General features: G+C 39.6%; 3 protein-coding genes across 3 annotated transcripts; 2 read left to right on the top strand and 1 right to left on the bottom strand.

The window, feature by feature from the left end:
- Positions 1-133: 133 nt before the first annotated feature.
- LOC127374179 (probable ATP-dependent RNA helicase DDX41) lies at positions 134-6,994 on the top strand. The gene is made up of 17 exons (XM_051419236.1): positions 134-312; positions 1,773-1,868; positions 2,306-2,456; positions 2,570-2,644; positions 2,753-2,813; positions 2,896-3,032; positions 3,137-3,209; positions 3,319-3,472; positions 3,765-3,901; positions 4,151-4,313; positions 4,979-5,110; positions 5,244-5,315; positions 5,421-5,517; positions 5,853-6,002; positions 6,095-6,166; positions 6,291-6,401; positions 6,598-6,994. Exons 1-17 carry the CDS (start codon positions 286-288, stop codon positions 6,732-6,734), a joined length of 1,845 nt encoding a protein of 614 aa, XP_051275196.1. The 5' UTR covers positions 134-285; the 3' UTR covers positions 6,735-6,994.
- A 124-nt stretch (positions 6,995-7,118) lies between these two features.
- Positions 7,119-13,328, top strand: dok3 (docking protein 3). Its single transcript, XM_051419237.1, has 5 exons — positions 7,119-7,365; positions 9,471-9,773; positions 10,050-10,140; positions 10,763-10,950; positions 11,303-13,328. Exons 1-5 carry the CDS (start codon positions 7,294-7,296, stop codon positions 12,197-12,199), a joined length of 1,551 nt encoding a protein of 516 aa, XP_051275197.1. The 5' UTR covers positions 7,119-7,293; the 3' UTR covers positions 12,200-13,328.
- Positions 13,329-13,849: 521 nt separating this feature from the next.
- Positions 13,850-14,566, bottom strand: atoh1b (atonal bHLH transcription factor 1b). The gene has a single exon (XM_051420961.1). The coding sequence runs from the start codon at positions 14,564-14,566 to the stop codon at positions 13,850-13,852; it is 717 nt and encodes a 238-aa protein (XP_051276921.1).
- Between the last annotated feature and the right edge of the window lie 6,340 nt (positions 14,567-20,906).

Here is a 20,906-nt window from a genome sequence, read left to right on the forward strand (position 1 = left end):
TTGACAAAAATAAAGTGTGGTGTTTGCTTTCTAAGTTTTATCCTTTTTGGTTTGGTTTCCATGAAACACCCCTTTGCTCGTCCTGCTCCAGACTCGAGTCGCTTTGCAGTGTTTGGACGAAGCGTCTCCATAAGGTTTGACCCTTCCGTCGTTCCGTACAAAGCTTCCTGTGTTGTGTAAACATGTGGATTAGCTAGAGTTATTTATTGAATTTCATACCGGATATTTGGTCAATCACTCAGTGGCTTCAGTATATAGAAAACAACCACTGTGTTCATTCATAAAATGGAGACCGAAAATCGACTTAAAAAGGTAAGTTGAGTGAATTCTGTTGTTGCTAGGAGAAGGTTACACTAGCTAATGCTAGCTAACGTTAGCCAGTCGAGCATTAGTGTGCGTCCTCTGGCTTATACACATTGTGTTATCCTTTACGCAGTTAAAACACATTGGAACAGGCCGACGAATAACTTTAAATTAAAGTGATATTTTTTTTCCCCCACAGGTTTTTGAACAGTGTGTAAACTAATCAACGACGTTAGCTTTAGCGCTAGCCAACATGCTCACATTACATCCGCGGTCGATACGTTTGTTGTACGTTAATAAATGTTTTCAGTCAGCTCAGATTATAAAAACCTGCATTTCTATCAGTTAGCGACACATACGAGTTACTTGAATGAGTTTTTAAGTTAATAACATTTGTAAGTTGAAGTCAGAGCAGCTGGAAACGGAACCTCTGTTTTTCGGTTGTGTGTTTTAATATAATTAAATTATGTTTTTGGTTTTAAGTGAAAAGTTTCGAGACTGAAGCGAGTCCTGCTCACATTTTTATGATAAGACATAAACAGATGTTTTCCAGTGGTTAACTAATGTTGAGAAGCAGTAAATGGAGTTGCCATCATCACCAGAGAAGACCTATAAATTTGGTTTTGTGCAATTGGCTGTAAACAAGTTATTCTATCAGTCTCAATATAGGCCTGTCTATTGTGTGTTGCACTTTCCTGCCTCCATTAAGGGCTAGTTCAGTGAGTCTTTCTTAAAAAGAGTTTAATATGTAATCACAGGAGATGTAAACCATAGACACAGTATGAATTGTGTCTGTTGCCAAAGCTTTGATAAAAGCTTGCCTAGAATGACAACCAGACAAAGTAAATGTGCCAGAAAGGTTGCAATGCAGTCCTTTCAGTTTCCTTCTGCTGTGAAGTGTGTATGAAACAAATAACATTTGATGTGAACATAAAGCTAAAAGGTGTGTTTAGAATAGAATAGAATGCCTTTATTGTCACTATACACATGTACGATGAGATTAAAAAGCCAGTGTAAAAAAATATATACAATATAAACATAGGACATAAGTAATAGTACAAAAAAAGAGAGGTAAGGTGCACAGTCCTGAGGAGGTTTCTATCAACTTCTTATATATCTCTGTCAAAATCCTATTGCCATGCTGTGTAAATGCGTATCCATGAGCCACATGCCTGCATATGACTCTGGCATAATCAGATCAATCACATCTAATAAACACCACTGTTTAAAATTACATTATGGTTATCTCTAGTACCACTGCATCCATGATCTGCATACTCCTGAAAATAACAATTGTAGCAGCTTTTTTTTTCCTGCATTGTATACTGTAGGTAAAGTTTATTTGGGGGAAAAAAGGACTTGCTCTGGATGTGTGTGAAAGCCATTCTGGCTGAATATGGAGCACTAACCTCTCTGTAGGGGGAAACACAGAAGGTACCACCACTGATAATGGTTATGTGTTTGTACAGAGATCCCATGGGGAGGATGAAAGGTCTGGCTCAGAAGGATCGGAGGATGACGGTTACGTTCCGTATGTTCCAGTCAAAATAAGAAAACAACAAATGGTAAGTTATCGTGCACTGTTTGATACATAGAAATTCATGAGGTCGCACCAATTTTCTATTGGTTCGTCATCTGGGCCAAGATCTTATTGAGTGTATCAGGGATGATGGCCTGACGTGACCATTCTGCAATTAATACTAGTTTCTTCGTCAACTTCTATAAAATTCTGTGTTTTGCTCTATTTTTCAGACACTGCAGGCTGCAGACTCAGTTTTAGTTCTCATGTTACATTACATAAAAAAAAATTGGAACAAAATAGCACTGGTATTAGACCAAGAATGTGTATTGGCAAATACCCTGACTTGAGGTATTGGAATCAGTATCAGGAGAGAAAAAGATAGTATAGATATTTCTAGAGGAACATAATTGTAAAAGTTGTAAACTGTATCCGCTTACCACAGTCAGATTTAATGTATTTTTTAACGTGTGTATGTCACAGCTACAAAAAGTGTTACGTCTGCGAGGAAAGGCAGTGGATGAGGAGCATAAGGACAGTGGAGAGGAACAGAGGGATGAGGATGAGGGTCTTGGTCCCCGATCCAATGTCAGTCTCCTCGACCAGCATCAGCACCTCAAGGAAAAAGCAGAAGGTAACTAGTTCAAACCCGAGCCACTCCGGACTACGACTGCTGCCTGTTTTTAATTCTTTTCAAACTAGAACTTCCTGCGCTATCTCACTTGTTTTATATTTGTTTATCTTCAGCCCGGAAAGAGTCTGCCAAGGAGAAGCAGCTGAAAGAGGAAGAGAAGATTCTTGAGAGTGTTGCAGAGGGCAGAGGTAAAATTATAACGCTGTCATGTTCGTCTAAATCCAAGTTTAATTCTTAATCAAATTTACTTAGATTTACTTATAGATGTTAAAATTGTTCTCTCCCTCCTCTATCAGCTCTGATGTCTGTGAAGGAAATGGCCAAAGGTATCATATATGATGATCCCATAAAAACAAGGTAAGTTCTTGATCAGTTCCATAAAGTAACATTGTTTGTCGAGATTTTCAAACTTTTCATTTAACCTGAATGGTCTTTATAGCTGGAAGGCACCTCGCTACATCCTGAATATGCCAGACACACGACACGAGCGTGTCAGGAAGAAGTTCCACATCCTGGTTGATGGAGACGGCATCCCTCCTCCAATCAAAAGCTTCAGGGAGATGAAGTTACCACCAGGTTACAATGCACTCCTTCTCCCAAACATGAAAAACACATCTTCTGTCTGTGCGAGGCCTTAAGTGATTCAAGATGATTAACACATTTGGTTATTGTTTTTGCAGCAATTCTAAAAGGTCTGAAAAAGAAAGGCATTGTGCATCCAACACCAATTCAAATTCAAGGAATCCCTACAGTGTAAGTACAGTAAATGGACATGTACTATACAAACAGACTGTACAATATGTAATCTACAGTATGTTAAGTACATGTAAACTGTTCATGAATTGATGGTGTTTGTCTGTAGCCTGTCAGGTCGGGACATGATTGGAATAGCTTTCACCGGTTCCGGAAAGACTTTGGTCTTCACTCTGCCCATCATCATGTTTTCCCTGGAGCAGGAGAAAAGGCTGCCTTTCTTTAAGAGAGAGGGACCGTATGGACTCATCATCTGTCCTTCAGTAAGACATACAAGACATACCTATTTAATTGCTGACACAGCCTGGAATATGGTTTAAAGTCTGTTTTTTACACTGTAAGGATTCTAATAGATGTCTTTTGGATAAAATTAATTTATTTAAATTTGCATATACTGCAAGTCCCAGTTTTAAAACTGTGTGACCATCAAAGACACAAATAATTGTACAGCATTTCTTACTGTTTGCACTTTCGACAGATGGCAATTACTGCGAGCAACCTTGCTTTTTCTGCAAGTAAGCATATCTGATTTTAATACCTCTCCCTTTACTCCAGCGAGAGTTGGCGAGGCAGACTCACGGCATCATTGAGTACTACTGCAAGCTGCTGGAGGAGGAGGGAGCTCCTCAGCTGCGCACTGCCCTCTGCATTGGAGGAATGTCTGTCAAGGAGCAGATGGAGGTAGTAAAACAGTAAGTAAGAGTGAAGACGGTTCAGTTTGAGCGAGTGTCAAACAAAAAAAAAAGCACGATTCAGCTGCATTAAATCATTCAGATAGGAAGAGAATAGGCAAAAGTTCTGTGACATAATGCATTACAGACAGCATGCATAGTACAAAACATTTAACATAACCACCTCAGGACTTAAGCATTAATAATGTATTTTAAAACAATACAAGTAAATAGTTTTTTTTCTGAATCTGTATGTCCTCTTGGTTATAGTGGTGTCCACATGATGGTCGCTACCCCAGGCAGACTGATGGACTTGCTGCAGAAGAAGATGGTGAGTCTGGACATCTGCCGCTACTTGGCTCTGGATGAGGCTGATAGGATGATTGACATGGGCTTTGAGGAAGACATCAGAACCATCTTCTCCTATTTCAAGGTGAGGTCCTCCTCTGCAGCAGAGACCACCAAATGTCAGCTACATATAATCAATGGAGTAGATTTTTCCTGGTCCTGGTCACCAAACAAGTCTTTCTACAAAGCTAGTCTGGCAAGGCCCTATTTGTGTCTATGTCTATGACGAATATTATATATTTGTCATAGACAGACACAAATAGACTGTACACTAGATGATACACACAGACATGAACTTAAATTCCCTTTTTATCGGGTTGAAAGTTCAAAGTCACTACACTATGCGTTGTCATTGGCCCTTTCCCTTTCACACTGAAAAGCTATGTTGGCATTTTTGGAAACTTTTCTATTAAATTTGTCTTTAAAATCTCCTGCTCAGTAAATAAAGAGCAAAAATAGGCCGTGCTGTTACAGAATACTGCTTCATTATATGTCTGTAGAACCACTTGAGTTGTTTTTCACACGGTCCTGATGCTTCAAGAGACAGCATGTTTTGTCATCGTCCAAGCACTCCCCATAGTTGGCCGGTTAGACCATCTGCCAGCTGCTTGGCTCAATCAGCTGAGACTGGATTTTTAGTGGGGTTTTTTCCAGACTAAAATCTTGTGGTGAAAACTGAGCTTGGAAGATGTAGCCTGGCTTTGTGAGACTACTGTACATGAATAGTCCTTGTTATTTTTTTTTATCCAGGGACAAAGACAAACCCTGCTCTTCAGTGCCACTATGCCCAAGAAGATCCAGAACTTTGCCAAGAGTGCACTGGTCAAACCCATCACTATCAATGTGGGCAGGGCTGGTGCTGCCAGCTTGGATGTCATCCAGGTACGTTCATTTTTCACCAAAAGAAGGGCCTTCTGTCTTAGTCAGAGGAATTTATTGCATTCAATTTACAAACCCACTGATGTGAAAAATGATGTAAATTATTAATACCGCGTGTGTGTGTGCGTGCGTGCAGGAAGTTGAATACGTCAAAGAGGAGGCCAAGATGGTGTACCTGCTAGAGTGTCTACAGAAAACACCGCCTCCAGTCAGTACCTATACATTCAAACATACATACACCCAGTACATATACCAAAAAATCACAACTCAAACATGTCAAATCTTACAAAATATTGTGTGTTCATATTGACAGGTGCTGATATTTGCTGAAAAGAAGGCTGATGTTGATGCCATCCATGAGTATCTGTTGCTAAAAGGAGTCGAGGCGGTGGCCATCCACGGTGGAAAAGGTACACAGAACTCTAATCATTAAAAGACATGGAAATCAGTGCATAGTTCTAGTGCCAGCAGAGTATTGGTGTTTTTAGCGGGAATGTCAAACCCAGCATCAAGTTCAACTCCAAACACCTATTGTTATTTGTACATAGCCTTACTCTTCAACTTTCTTGTAGTTGTTCATCTTTACCACCAGATGCCACCCTGCTTGCAAATGTCGCCATTTCTCCTTCATAGTTTGCAAAACATTTCCAAGCCACTGAAAAAAAGTGCAGACACTTCCCTCATGTTTCCATCTGTCATTGTGTTGCAAAACACTGTTTCTGTAAAGTTTGTTAATTGTTTTCAGATCAGGAGGAAAGAACAAAAGCCATAGAGGCATTTAAAGAAGGAAAGAAAGATGTCTTAGTTGCCACAGATGTCGCCTCCAAGGGTCTGGATTTCCCAGCTATACAGCATGTAGTGAATTATGACATGCCAGAGGAGATAGAAAATTATGGTAAGCGTATACTGTGTATATATAGATATAGAGAAGTTGACCACCACTTCTACTTAAATTGCTCAATCGTGACCAAAATTTGCTTGTTTCAGTCCATAGAATTGGAAGAACTGGTCGATCAGGCAAGACCGGTATTGCCACTACGTTCATCAATAAAGGCTGTGGTAAGGAAACATACTGATCTAGAGTAGTGATTTTCTAAATATTTGCAATGTATTATAATGAATTATGCTTAATTCAGTATTAAATGACAATAAGTTAACAGTAAGTGTGTGTGTTTCCTCATAGATGAGTCAGTACTGATGGACCTTAAAGCCCTGCTAGTTGAAGCCAAGCAGAAAGTTCCTCCAGTCCTCCAGGTGCTCCAAACAGGAGACGAGACCATGCTGGACATCGGAGGTGAGTGTTTCACACCAAATCTAGTTCACTTCTCTTTTTCAAGGCCTACATGCACACTTACGGGTTACTCTGTAATAACTTTGTGTTTCCTTTTTAAATGTTCCTCTAACCTAATGTGACTAACTCAGATTCACAGAACCAAGTGTGGACTGTTTGTGAATTCTTTCTAACATACCTGATTCTTGTGTTTTCACAGGAGAGAGGGGCTGTACATTTTGTGGTGGTCTGGGTCATCGTATTACAGACTGTCCGAAGTTGGAGGCCATGCAGACCAAGCAGGTCACCAACATCGGGCGGAAAGACTACCTGGCTCATAGCTCAATGGACTTCTAAAAATGTTTCATTTGTTGTTGTCCTTCCGTGCTAAACGGAACTAAGAAACAATTCTGAAGAAATTGTACACATATCTTATCACTGAACTAAGGAAGTGTATTTTTATCATCACCTAAAAAAAGTTTGCTGGTCTGTCAGATGAACTGTTTTGGGGTTGTTGTTTTTTTTTTAAACCTGTTTTGCCCCCTTCTGTATGTGTAGCCTTTGTAACATACATTTTTGATATTCTAATTGTAAATAAAATGATATCTGTTATGATATTTTAGGCTCTTCCTTGCAAAGTAAAAGGTGTGGTTCTGGTTTTGTATGGTGAGGAAGTTGCTGAAAGAAACAGAATAATGCAAAGGGAAGTTTGTGCCTTTTCTCTTGCAACAGATAGGTTTCAGATCAGAGATATCTTGACTTTAAGCCCTGCAAGACGTAGACAACAGCTGCTGGTGACGTAAAGGAAACAGTTGTTTTAGAGAATTGAAAGCCTAATTTTAACCTCTTGGTGTTAGGTATATATTGACGAGGGAGCGACACGTTGCAGTTGAAGTTGACAAGTTGAGTAAGATAGATGAAGCTTACAAGCATGGATGTTATCTTCAAGGAAGGGATGCTGTACCTTCAGGGGGTCAAGTTTGGAAAAGTAAGTAATACTTTATCATACCTGAAAATGTGAAATTTTTTTCTTTTTGAAGTCAGTATGGAAACTGAACTGCGAGGTACTAAGTCTTGACATGATGGAGCATATTACAGTCAAAGACTGATTACTTACTGAGAAACTATTATGTTATTCACAACCTCTTGTGTAAGTTTTTTGCCTCCTCTATTTTCAGATGTTCCTTGAGATATTCAATCTGGTATTGGTTATTTCTAACTACTCCAATACAAATAATTAATTTAATATGGTTACATATTTATTTATCGGTTTTACTAAAGTTGACTTGCTAGCTTGTATATTTGCTCACTAATACAGTCACTAATTATATTTTGTCTGTACCTATTTTAGTAATAAGTCATAGGTTAAACTTGTTCGTAGTGTTAAAAGGGCATCCAGGAAGCTGTTATGATTAGTAAAGATCTTAAAATACCAGTCCTCAGAGTATGTGGAGACCTAATCGTCTTTATGACTGCATTGTGAAAATACCTTTAATGTGGTTTGCACTGCCCCCTCACAAACTAAGTTTTGCTGCAGATTGGCAGGGCTATTTTTTCAGCCACTGGGAAAAAAGTGCCTGTCCTCTTGTAAAAATTCAACTAGTTGCAGTATGACGGCAATGCACAGGGAACCATTTAATACATAGTTTCTGTCAAAAATACAAAACAACTATTAAATAAGAACTAGATTAAGGAGAAAGATAAGGGAGATCATTTAAAAACTACTGACACCTCACTAGAAAAAGTAACTTTCCCACTGCCTTTAAGACTGTGGAAGTGAAGCCTCTATTAAAAAAGCTAAATCTAGATGGAAACATCCTTAGTAATTACAGGCCTATATCCAACCTAACCTTTGTGAGCAACGAATGCTGTATAATCAACTAAATACCCCTCTCACCCTTACCCTTTTGATAAGCTCAAATATGGTACAGAAACAGCTTTAGTCAAAAGAGTAAATGATCACAGATGTGTCAATCCTCATCCTTTTAGAGCTTAGCTCAGCATTTGACATTACTGATCATACTATTTTGATTAATCGTTCGTCTATCTGGTAGTACTTTAAAGTGGTTTCGATCCTGCATAACTGGTAGAAATTTTATCTGTAAAACATTACTTGCTGTGAGATTATCTGTTAAACATGACTTGCTGTTTGGTGTTGCACAAGGACGCTGTCTTGGTCCCCTGCCATTTTCCTTATGCTTTCATTAGGTTACATCCTCAGAGTTCAATACAAATTTCCATAGCTATAGGCCTATCATCTCTGACTGCCTCCCTAGAACAATGGGTGAATGAAAACCTTTTAAAAGTTAACAAACATAAAACAGATACTGCTGCTAGGACCTAAATGCAAGAGAGAGACACTTTTTAACAGACTAGGGAACCTGGCCAACCAGACCAAATAGAAATTAAAAGTCGCCGTGTCATTTTGGAAATGTTGCCAAAGTAAGGCCGTTCTGAACAAAGCAGGATGTCAAGAAATTGATACATTCATGTTAGACTTTGAACAAATACTAGGAAAAAAAGAGCACATTACTGTTTTAGCTACACAGCACTGGCTGCCCATTTCTTTTACAAATGATTTTAAGGTTGTGGAACACCCTGCCCAGTTACATTAGATATACAAGCTCTCTTGACATTCCTAAAAATCATCTGAATATAGTTTTTCTTTTCTCTTTCTTCCGTTATACTTATATTGATGTTTTATTTTATTTTTATAAATGCTTTCTTTTTTTTATTTTGTTTTTTAATACCACACTGTAAAACCATTTGAGCTGCATTTTGGTGCTATACAAATACAAGTTATTATTATGATGTTACTAATAATACTAATGCTCTCTGTTTTGTCTGTTAACTGTACAAAAGTTTGAAACATCCAATCATTTGTTTTTAAAATTCAACAGTGTCAGCAGAGCTTAGAGCATCATGTGAAGCAGGACTGTAGAGGTTTATAATCTGTGTAACGAGAAATAGATACTATGCTTTCTAATGATATAACATAATAACAAAGATCTGAACCACTCAAAAACCAGAGAACTCACTTATTAACTTATTAACAGTCACTTTTCCCATTTCCCCTTATGTCATCTACAACAGAGAACATGGAGGAAAATCTGGATGGTGCTTTTTAAACCCAGCTCCACAGGGGTCGGGCGGTTGGAGCTTTTCACTGTACTTGACAACAATGCCGTTACTGAACAGAAGAAGGTCAGTCGGCAGAAAACACCAGAGAGAAAAGTAGTACGTCTAACTGACTGCCTCAGTGTCACTCCTGCTCCAAAGGAGTCTTGCCCTCCTGGTTGCACAGCCTTTTACTTAAACACCACTCAATGCAAACACACCCTGGCCTCCACAGCAAGCGATGACTGGATAAGTGCCCTCTGTCTTCTAGCCTTCCAGGTATCACACATCTCTCCTCTTGACCAGTCCAACTTTCCCCTTTTCTTTTTATATCAGGAGTAGAGTTACCATTTGGGAACGGTGGGGATAAACCTTACCCACTATCAGATATAGATAGCATAATGAGGAAGTTAACTTCTGTCACTTCACTTCTCTAATTCTTGTGCTTGCACAAGCTATGTTCTTTCTTGCATCTTACCTCTTTGAAGTCATAAAACAGTGATAAGAGGTTGGTGTACACTGAATGTCATGTTTACCATGCCACTGTGTTTACAGAAGGATCCTGGAGAATCAGACAAAGGGGGTTTCGAGAGAGGAAATGGTTTGGACATGGAGGACAATGACCTTTACTCATCTTGGAAAACTGGTAATGCTTGTCAGTCTGCAGATGACAGCTGATCAGGCAACAAGCAATCAAATCTTACCAAACTATGTTGTAGTGGTGCTACAGTGCTCTCATAACAGCAGTTAACTTGTTGAGTACAGTGCTGTCATAACCGATAGAGATAATAGCCAAAACAAAACATACAAAAATTAAACCCAGGTTGAAAGAAGCTGTAATTATCCTTTAATAAGGTGTGAAAGTAAATTGGCTGTGCAGTGAGGTTTAGATGCCATAGCATCATAAATTCAAGATATCAGCAGAAACCTTGAATATGTGTCAGCAGTAGCTATAGCCACTAATTTATTCACACATGAATGCCAGAATGTATTAGCGTCAGCAAGGGCTGGCTTTAACAAATGTATTTCTTTTATTCCTGATGGATTACTCTTAAAAATCCAGGCAGCCCAGTCACATGGAGGGATTAGTAGAATGCAAGCGATTTTAAATCAGCATTTTCCTGTATGATAATGTATTTGGTGTACATTTATTCCCTATGCAGATATATTGCTGCTCAGACCTCATATGGAAAAAAAATAACTTTCATCTGTAGTTACTACTAACCTCAGCCTGCTGTGGCAAATATTTTCCTGTCTTTCATGTTTAGATCTGAGCGTTCTTCCAAACCAGTACCAAGTGACTGTCCAGAGCACAGAGGCATCCAGGCGGTGCCAGTTGGCTGGGGAGTATCTGGTCTCCCCAGAAAAAGAGGCTGTGATACTGCTGGCCATCAATACTGGTCACATCATCTATCGCTGGCCATACAGGCTCTTACGGAAATTTGGACAGGTTGAGGTAAAGTACTTATGAATTCCTCCCAAATTGGAAAGGATACAAAAATGAATCCTCCTTATTACGTGTTACATCTAAATAGTTTATTCTGTAGCAAAACTAAAGTGTAAAAACAACATGTTGTGGTTTTACAATTTTACCTTTGTACAGAGTACGTTTTTACTCAAAAAATCTCTCTATATATAACGTATAACGTCTTATGCTAAGGTAACTAGCTGCTGGTAGTAGCTTCATCTTTACCATACAGACATTGGTATCGTCTTCTTATCTAATTCTTCGCAATAACGTGAATCTTCATATTTGCCTAAATGTCAAACAATTCCTGTAAGATGTGTATCAATGGATGTGATTGCAGAGTGGATTCAGCATTGAAGCAGGTCGTCGCTGTGAGTCAGGAGAAGGAGTGTTCATCTTCCTATCCAGGCATGGTCCCCAGATCTTCCAGGCTATATCACAGCGGTGCTCTGTGGAAAAGTCCTCTGTCGAGCCACTCAGGAGATCAGTCATTGACCAGTTGCCTGTTACCCTCCCAACCACAACCAACCAGCCCTCTGGCCCTCCTGTTTACAATCCTGCAGATGTTTTAGCTGACACAGAGGATGATTCTGCCAACCACTACTCTACTATTAATGACCCCTCTATACTAAAGGTAAAGCGGCTATCTCTTGTCGAACCATTTATCTCTAACATCAGGGAGGCTGTGGGACAGAAAGATGAAGATGAACGATGTCATTCCCTGGATCCTGCAAACCTGGTTAATCTCATGGATGACAACATTTATTACAACATAAGGAGAGCCACGCCTCCTATTATCAGAAAAGATCTGTTCAAACCTGAGACAGACAATACAGAGTGCATCTATTCGGATTTGAAAATAGTTGATTCTCCCTTGAATCCACAGCTGCAGCCCTTCTCGTCACCCCTCCCTCAGCCCGTTTCCCAGCCTCCTCCCTGCCCACCTCCACCGCCTCCTCCCTGCCCACTTCCCCAATCTGTTCCTTACGTGCCCAAGCCCCGATACCAGCGTCAGCCCCCTGCGAATAACTACATCCAGCCAGAGTACAATGCCCAGGCACAGGCAGTGGATGAGATGAAAGAGATGGAGGAGGCCATCAGCTCCTCTACCCAAGCTACCCCCACAGAGGCCCCTGGCAGTTTTAAACACAGGCTGGCAGAAATCATTTCCAAGGACCTGGCAAAGTTCCAGCCACCTCTTCCCTCTGGAGCGGGCAGCCCCACATTTTCTCAGTAGGCTATTAGTTAACAGACAGACCAGAAGGGGCAATTTTAACCACGATAGACTGTCATAAAGATTAAATATTAGTTAAAATTAGTTTCTTTATGTCTTAGAAATTCTTTCCGCTGGGAACATTAAGATGTTTGTATATTTTTCTGCAGTGGTGGAATGTAACTAAATACTGTCACTGTACTAAAGTACAATCTTGAGGTCCTTGTACATTACTTGAGCTTTTTTTTTTGTAAAACTACCCACACAAGCTATAACATGAATGATGCTTAATGCATCAATAATTATAACACAATATTATTATAAAATTGGCCCTTTTGCATAATGTGTACTTTTAGTAGCCTACTTTAAGTATATGTAGGTTGATGTAAATATATGTTGTTTAAGAAAAAGTATTTCTTCACTGTAATATTGCTAATTTTACTCAACCCTACTACAAGTAGACAACAGTGTACATTTAATACCGATGACTCTGTATGAGCTATAAACAAGAAGACTGGCTGTGTCTGTATTTATTCTTAATGTCTGCCACCAGTTGGGCTTTCCCATTAGCACTTCTGGCCACTCCAAGTCAAACCAGCACCTGCTGATTTGCATTCCCATTACTATTACCGAGATGTGGTGCCCCACGTCAGAGGCTAGATTAGGTCAGATTCCCCTTGAAAACAATGAAACAAGGCAGTTGAAACAATACTACTTTTGTCCACAGGGGCCGCCAGAATCAGCAAAAAATTCAAGATCTTTGTTGCTGCTTTGAATTAAAGATCTGAGTTCTTCTTCCACCACTGTCTGTGCTATCTGTATCCTGTTGTATGTATGTATCTGGAATACATTTTATTCTGTGGATTGTTTTGGCAAAAAGAAGATTCAATTAATGTTGTTCTTCACTGCTGGAATGTTAATGTTAATGTTAATGTGACATTGCTATTAGTTGATAAGCTGAATGAACACCTGACTGTTTCACTATTTCATAATGGAAATAGCTTTGAAAAAAATGTTTCCTTGTTACATTCAGTTTATTTGTTAGGAATTAGTTTCTTGTTGCTTATGAATTCCCTTTCTTAAAGAAAATAAAGGGTTTTGTTACATATAAATAAAGAGTTTTTCAGGAATATGGAAAGACCATATTCACCAAGTTGTGTTTTGGTGTGAATACTGTATTTTGGACATTGAGCTTCAGTCTGCTTCACATCAGAAATATTGAAATGTAACTTACTCAGTATATGGCAATTAAAAAAAAGTAATATACAAAAACAACTTAAAATACACACTCATGTTTCAATTATATCTTTATTGTAGCAAAACATCATAAAATAGCTATACATAAATATCAAAATAATTGTTTTTAATTTAGACAAATGTCACTAATGACACTGGAAATGTCTTTAGTGATGGTTCAGGCCATAAAGTGCATTAAAAAAGGCCTCTGGGAGTTCATCATGGCCTTAGGAAGAAAAATATTCAAGATCTCAGTAGATATTTCTTGAGTTTTACCTGCCTTTTCATTTGGCAGTGCAACATCTAAGCTATTAAAATTACAGGAGAATGTAGGACTATGTCATGTGATACATTTCTACAAGCAGTAATATTTGGTTCTCCTGATTCCTTCTATAACAGACACTGCAGTATAAACAGCGAGGAGTCAGTGGCTTTCTGTTAATGTCTTCCATTCTGACTTTCCTCCATGTCACTGAAGTGCGAAGATTCCCCATCACTGCCGGTGGAAGAAGTCGTTGATTTACTGGACCCCAAGTCAGATGTAGGTCCAAGTATTATAAGGTGGCCGACGGAGGTGTCCCGCTGTTCTCCGGTCAGCGGGTTCGTTGGCTGGAGAGAGTGGATCAGACTCCTCATGACGGTTTTATCCGCTGAGCTTGGACGGGGACTCCTGCACTCCGGGTGAACCACGCCGGCCAGGAGCTCCGACAGCTCAGTGATGTAAATCTGCGCCATTTGGAGGGTGTCATACTTGGACAACTTTCTCTCGTTCTCCAGAGATGGGATGACGCTCCTCAGCTCGTCAAACGCTTTGTTCAGGCCGTGCATCCTCCTCCTCTCCCTGGCGTTGGCTGCGACGCGCCTGTGTTTCTGGGGGCCAAAGTGGTTCGTCTTGCCTCCCTCTGCCGCATTATCACAGTCAGTCTCTGTGATGCCTGTAGCAGATACGCAGTCGGATAGTTTACCCATTGGCACAAGTTTCTCCAGAGAGATGCCCGCGTCTGCAGCTCCGTGCGCGTCCCTCCTGGAGAATGCATGGAGAGAATTTGAAGAAATCCAAGTCTTTGAGTTGATGTGGGCCAGACTGCGCTGCTGCAACAGGGTGAAATCCTCTGGGTACTCCGGCCAGCTTGAAAGCTCTGCTTTTGCAGTCATCACTGTAATGGCCTGTGGTCGTGCACGGCAGGGAAAGGTCACACAGAAGACTCTGGCTGATGCCCTCGTCTCTGGAGTGGTTTGCACTGCGCCAGCATTTTATACAGCCTCCCCTCAGTCACCTTGGTGTCACTCCCAGCGCTCCAGCAGCCCTGACAGCCCCGCAGCCTCAGGAGGCAGCAGCCAATCGTACAGTCCCCTCTGACCCCGTCAAAGAACAATTAGACAAAGCTCGACTTTTTTCTCCTATTGTGCATTGTAACTCAATCACGACCTTGTTATTATCCTCACACAGAGGGGAGCCGAAAGTATTAATCATTTAAGAGCGTGGCTTATATGTTTGAAAAGCTCAGTACAATTTGATCTAATGCACTTGTTAAAGTCTGGGCTGCCTGTCTGTTGGTTTTATCATTAGGCTAAAGTTTTCCAGATATAAAGTAACAAGTGCGCATGCCAAAACTGTTTAAAATATACAAAGATTAGTAAATTAAATCACTTGTGCTTGCAGCTTAAAGAGTTTTCTGACGTTTTCCTCCGTAAATTCATCTTTTTACACATAAAACATATAATGATTTAATTTAAAGGTTAATCTTTATTATTTTGAGTTCATCAGATAGCTACTGTGCACATATGGTTTGTTGTGCAGTTAAGAACAAACATTCAAGACTTCTTTACCACCATCATCATCATCATCATCATCATCACTACTACCATCACCCATCCACTGCTCCCAGTCCAAGGAAACTGAATTTGGATCTTTCTCATGAGCAAAGTAACTGACTGCTTTAACTGGGTCTGACCCTTTAGGGATCTGGCAGCACCGAGGTTTGTTCTCAAACAAACAGTAAAAAGGTGGACAATCTTTCGCGGATTATTTGCGGAAGAATAATAAAACGAACAGGTGGAAGGCAAGGCTTGAGACACACCTGTCTCAGGCAGAGCCATGATAACTGATAAGTTGTCTGAAGGCGACTTATGAATCATTAAGCAGGAAACACAGATCAAAACATATTTAAATCCTAATGCAAAAAAGTTCTTATTCCACTTTTTAAAATTGCTTTTAATGTTTAGCTTAGTCCGATGTGTTTTTAGTGTTTTACTATTTTTTGTTGTTTTGCTGCTTTTATGTTGTCTTTATGTAAAGTGTCTTTGAGTATCCAGAAAAGCGCTTATAAATAAAATATTATTATTATTATTATTATTATTATTATTATTATTATATTTGTTGTTGTTGTTGTTGTTGTTATTTTTAATATTATTATTATTAGGCATATTAGTAGTAGTAGGTCTAGTAGTAGTATTTTAAGATTGTATTTCCTAAGTGAGACCAAATCAAGTCCGATAAATTAATTTTGATTAGTCACGTGGCCCCTGTGCCTATCAGCTGTTGTCCCCTGGCACCTCACGCAAGCTACACACCTCTGTCACAACCGGTGTCACCCACGTCTCCCATATGCCGTGCGCAGTGACAACTCCGCTTTCACACTGACACTCACTGCTCTGACACAAGAGCTAATCACTCATTAGGTCATCAATTACAGGAGTGGAACCACTTCAGCACCAGCGCAGACCTGTCCGGTGGGAGCTCTGAGATGTTGTGATGATGGTGACTTGGATAAATTTGGCATTCAATGCCCATCTCTCTCTCTCGCTCTGTCTCTCGCTCTGTGTGTGTGTGTGTGTGTGTGTGTGTGTGTGTGTGTGTGTGTGTGTGTGTGTGTGTGTGTGTGTGTGACGGTCGGGGTCGAGCACTGGTAAAGAAAATCACCGTGACCTGCCTCGCCGCCAGCAGTTTAATGAGGCCTGGTCTTAGTTGAATAAATCGGCACGCTCTCCGTCCCGGGGTGTCCATTCATTTTTTTGGGCTACATGAATATTTCATTCCTTCAACCCCACTGCCAGCGCAACAGCCTGTAACCCTGCGTGCAGGCTTTAAAAATGCGGCCACACTTCCCATCTGGTGCGGGGCGTGAGCGGGGGAGTGGCGGCGGAGGCCGAGGAGGTGTGAGGAACATTTCTAAGGTCAACTTTAGTGACCTGCTTCAAGAGAGAGACTGATGCGTCCCACCAGGCAAGAAGACAGGGGGGGACAACATGGCTGTCAACTGGCAAGTTATGGCAACTTTAAGTGTTGGTCCAAGCCTCTTTGGGGGCCCATATATGCAAAATCTCCCTTACAAAGTTGTAAGTGCCAAAGTTATTGCTGGGCAGTGGTAGAAGAAGTATTTACTTTAGTAAATAGTCTGCAAAGTCTGCATTGTAAAAGTCCAGTGTGTTACATTTCTGAGCATCTATTGGCAGAAATTGACTATAACATTCATAGGTATTTTTCCATTAGTGTATTATCACCTGAAAATAAAAATCATTCTGTTTTCATTCCCTTAAAATGTGTCTTTTATGTCCACAGATGCCACCGGTCGCCTTCTTTTTTTTTGCACATTTCACTGCCACCATAGTTTCTCCCACACACTTGGAAAGGGTGGATGAGGCGAATGAGCTGTAATCTGCAAATACACCGCTGCCACTAAATCCTACATTCTTTAAATCTTCCAAAAGTAAAAATATTATTAAAGTATGAAAAGTAAAAGCAAAAATTGCACCTGTGTTATTGGGTGTTATACTGTCCTACATTTTTGGATTGTTAATACTGATGCTTTAATGTGTAAGCAGCAATGTTGTGGTTGGTGAAGGTGGAGTTCATGCTAACTTTGTTGAGTCCTTTCATTTTTAACAATGCATCATATTTTACAAGCTCCTCAGTAGTTTTGCATGTTAAATCTGAGTCTGCAAAGTAACTTGTAACCACTCTCAAATAAATCTAGTGTAGTAAAAAGTACAGCACTCCCTCAGAAATGGAGTATAGTGGGAGTAATATAAAGTGGCATAAAATAGAGATACTCAAGTAGAGTACCATAAAATTTCACAGTGCAGTACTTGAGTAAATATACATTACTTCCCATCACTGCGGGCACATGAGCAAACAAAGTAAACAACACATCATCTGAGGAATTTATTCTGGTATAACTACTTTGTTGTTTTCACCAAGACACACATTTAACAGTTGTGAAAATATTATATATGAAACAATGATCAACTAGACAATAACCTGTTCAGTAGGTTTTACACATGCAAAAAGTCAGCTTTTTTATTAACCTGCAACCAAATGTAGTTTCTCTACTTGAGATCTAAAGGCAGTGATACCACTGCCCACTATGTCTAAAATGGAAGTCAACAGGTAGACTGTAAACACTGCAGACTGCAGCAGAATGTAAACCAATTTGTTCCCAGCGAGGTATTCTTTGCCTTTAAGTGCTCCTTGTAAACTCACATTTACAACTGTTCAAATTACTTGTGAGTAAGATGCAGTAGCTTTTTACAGTTGTCACATATACAAATATTTATGTTTCACTAATGGAGACTGTCAGGTCGGCTGTAGTGTCAAATATAACATCACTCAATGCAACTATCTTGATGGCAGTTATGTACCTCACAACTCACTTTATAGCCTATAATGGGTTCACAATTTGTTACCAACTTGGCAACCAGGGTACCACAGACAACTGCAGCTGCCAGATGACGTTGGTGATGGAACCTGGCAACAGTCCCGGAAGTTTATCCTAACCCTTAACTATTCAAACCCTAAACCCAACCCAGCCAACCCCAGCAGCGCCCGCTTGTGTCAACACATGCTCTGTGACTTCTATTTAACCACTTAAGTTGTAACACGACACATTATAACATGTATGTTTTGCAGGGGTGGTTTTCCTTTTCATGAGCTAATAATGTAGACTGTGAGAGTAGTTCCAGTAATAATACATTCTCTCATTGTTCTAATTTCCAGTAAATGAAGCAGGCCTAATAGTGAAATTAAAGCAGTCCTCATTTCACTGGGGATGCGTTAAAACCTCTTCAATTATCCCTGGGGAGCCACTGTTGGGGAACCATGCCTCCAAGCAGGCTATAATTAATTCGACTCTATTTTTGAGACTTTGGTTCAAGCGTCTCTGTTTCATTGTCCACCTGTTCAAGGCATTACAACACCTTAGCCTGTATGAACTATACATACAAACCACACAGGCATCAGAAATTAACACTTCATTTCACGGGTTTGTAATTTTGTAATTATGTTCTACCAAGTTTCCTGGGAAAAAAATGGTAATTTAGTTTCTAATTATAGGGGAAATAGGACATTTCTCAAAAGAACTGCTCAATTTAAACCCAAGTTACTATTAATTTGTTATTCATTTATTCTTATATGTTGAGTTGGCTTTTAAAAAAAAAAGTTCACCTAACCTGCTGACTCTGTTGATTACTCTCCAGGAGTTAATTGGAATTAATTAATTGGAAGTGAACCAATTGAACGCTGTCTCAATTTCACCCATAATCAGTATTACATTGTTATTTTCAGGAACAATCCTGGGAAATTATTTAGAAATTATCAACCCATAAAGTGCTACCAAAGTGTCCAAAGGTTTGATTACAGCCTCCAGATACAATTTTTATAAATACATAAATAAATTATAACATTCACAAAGGCAGTATGGCTTTTTGAAGTTACCTATACCTATTAAATAATTTCAAATATGTTTTTTAAATGTTAATTTTATTGAAGTTCTCTCCTTGTGACCCATCCATACCACCTTTACTATACTTTTACATTGCCGTTGTCCTGTATAGGCTACATACTGTACAATAACACACAAACAGGTCTACATGAACTCTATAACGACACACCGAGTGGGATTTCCTTCCTCATTGGTTCTTACTGGTCCATACAGTGAGCCACCCTTTTACCCCCTCCCTCCCTCTCTCTCTCTCTTGTGTTTTAATTAAAGACTCCTTAATTTCGTAACAATAGAGCATTTCCATTTTTTCTCAACAGAATCATTCACCAAGAACAGCGAACCTCTTGATGTTGGGAGCAGTCTCCTCTGTAATTACCCGCACACACCCGAAGCTACGGAGATGGTTCTACCGAGCAGAGAGAGAACTCTTAATGTCGGGGTTTCAGACACAAATTAGGACAATTAGCGGCCTCATTAATTTAGGAAAAGGGAAGTAATATTCTAGTTAAAGTAACGGTTCATTATCTGCGGTAAAAGGCTAATTGATGAACTCTGAGGAAAGGACAATAATAAGAGGTGATGACTTCTTGGTTCTCGGAGAGGACCGTGCTGAGTTTGCAGACCTGAAATTACTTTAGTGTAGTTTAATTTACACTGCGCAGTAAACGCACAGTCTACTCATCGCGAGAATAGCTGCTCAGCGCCGCTGAATTGCGGAAGGAAATGTCGCGATGCTTTAAATCACGTCTCTGCAGGGTGCCGTTTGTACACGTGGTGCAGGGGATAGACGGGGACCGGAGGGTCAACAGTTTACTCAGCATGACCGAGACAACAAAGCAGGTCTTCAAAGTCAGACCTGCACCAGTGATCAGAGGGTGTCACCTGATACCTTTAGTAAGACACGTGTCTTACAAAAATTTCTTACAATTTAAGTGATGTTAAGTAAGCATAGTAACCAAAAATTTATTTTAATTACGCACAGTAACTGTGTGCTACTTTATAGGCTATACTTAAGTCTTAATTGTCAGTATCCCATGGGAAGTTTTTTTTCATGTGTGTCAGACTTAATAATGTTCTATAACAAATAGAAGATACTGGTACTGGTTCTAGAGTTTCTCAGGTAGCCCAGATATGAGCAGTGGTTGAATGTAACTAAGTCCTATTTATTAATTTATTAGTACTGTCCTGAAGTACAATCTTGAGGTTCTTCCAATGTATACACTGCTATTGGCCTACTTCTACCTCACTACATTTCAGAGATAAACATGCGCTTTTAACTCCACCACGTCTATCGGAGAGCTACTTGTTTGCAGAATCCAATTTTTATCATCAACCTCTAAAATAAGATGATCTGTTAGAGATGAAACTGCACTGCAGGATTTAAAAGCAGTAACATTTAAAATCTTTCTTACATGTTGATGTATCTGTAATAATCACTGTAATAATGTAATACAGTGTATATAATGATAATATAACTTGGAATGGGGACATTCTACTTTAAGTAAATTATGCTGATAACACCTTTGTACTTTTTGAATGCAGGGACAAGAGCAAATTTATAATAAATACTTCTTCCTCTGAACAAACATGTTTTTCTATTTTTGTCACCTTCAGAATAAAATCTAAGTTTACTGCTCATCTGCTATCTAGTAAACTTTCAAAGTGCTTAATCAATCAATCTTCAAAAGAGTTTTGTTTTAATGGGCCAATTGAGTGCTTTCCTGCATGTATGCATTCAAAACTGCAGCTTCAAGTGAGCTCTTTTCTGGTACACC

Source organism: Dicentrarchus labrax, unplaced genomic scaffold, assembly GCF_905237075.1.
Source record: "Dicentrarchus labrax unplaced genomic scaffold, dlabrax2021, whole genome shotgun sequence".
Lineage (NCBI taxonomy): Eukaryota > Metazoa > Chordata > Actinopteri > Moronidae > Dicentrarchus > Dicentrarchus labrax.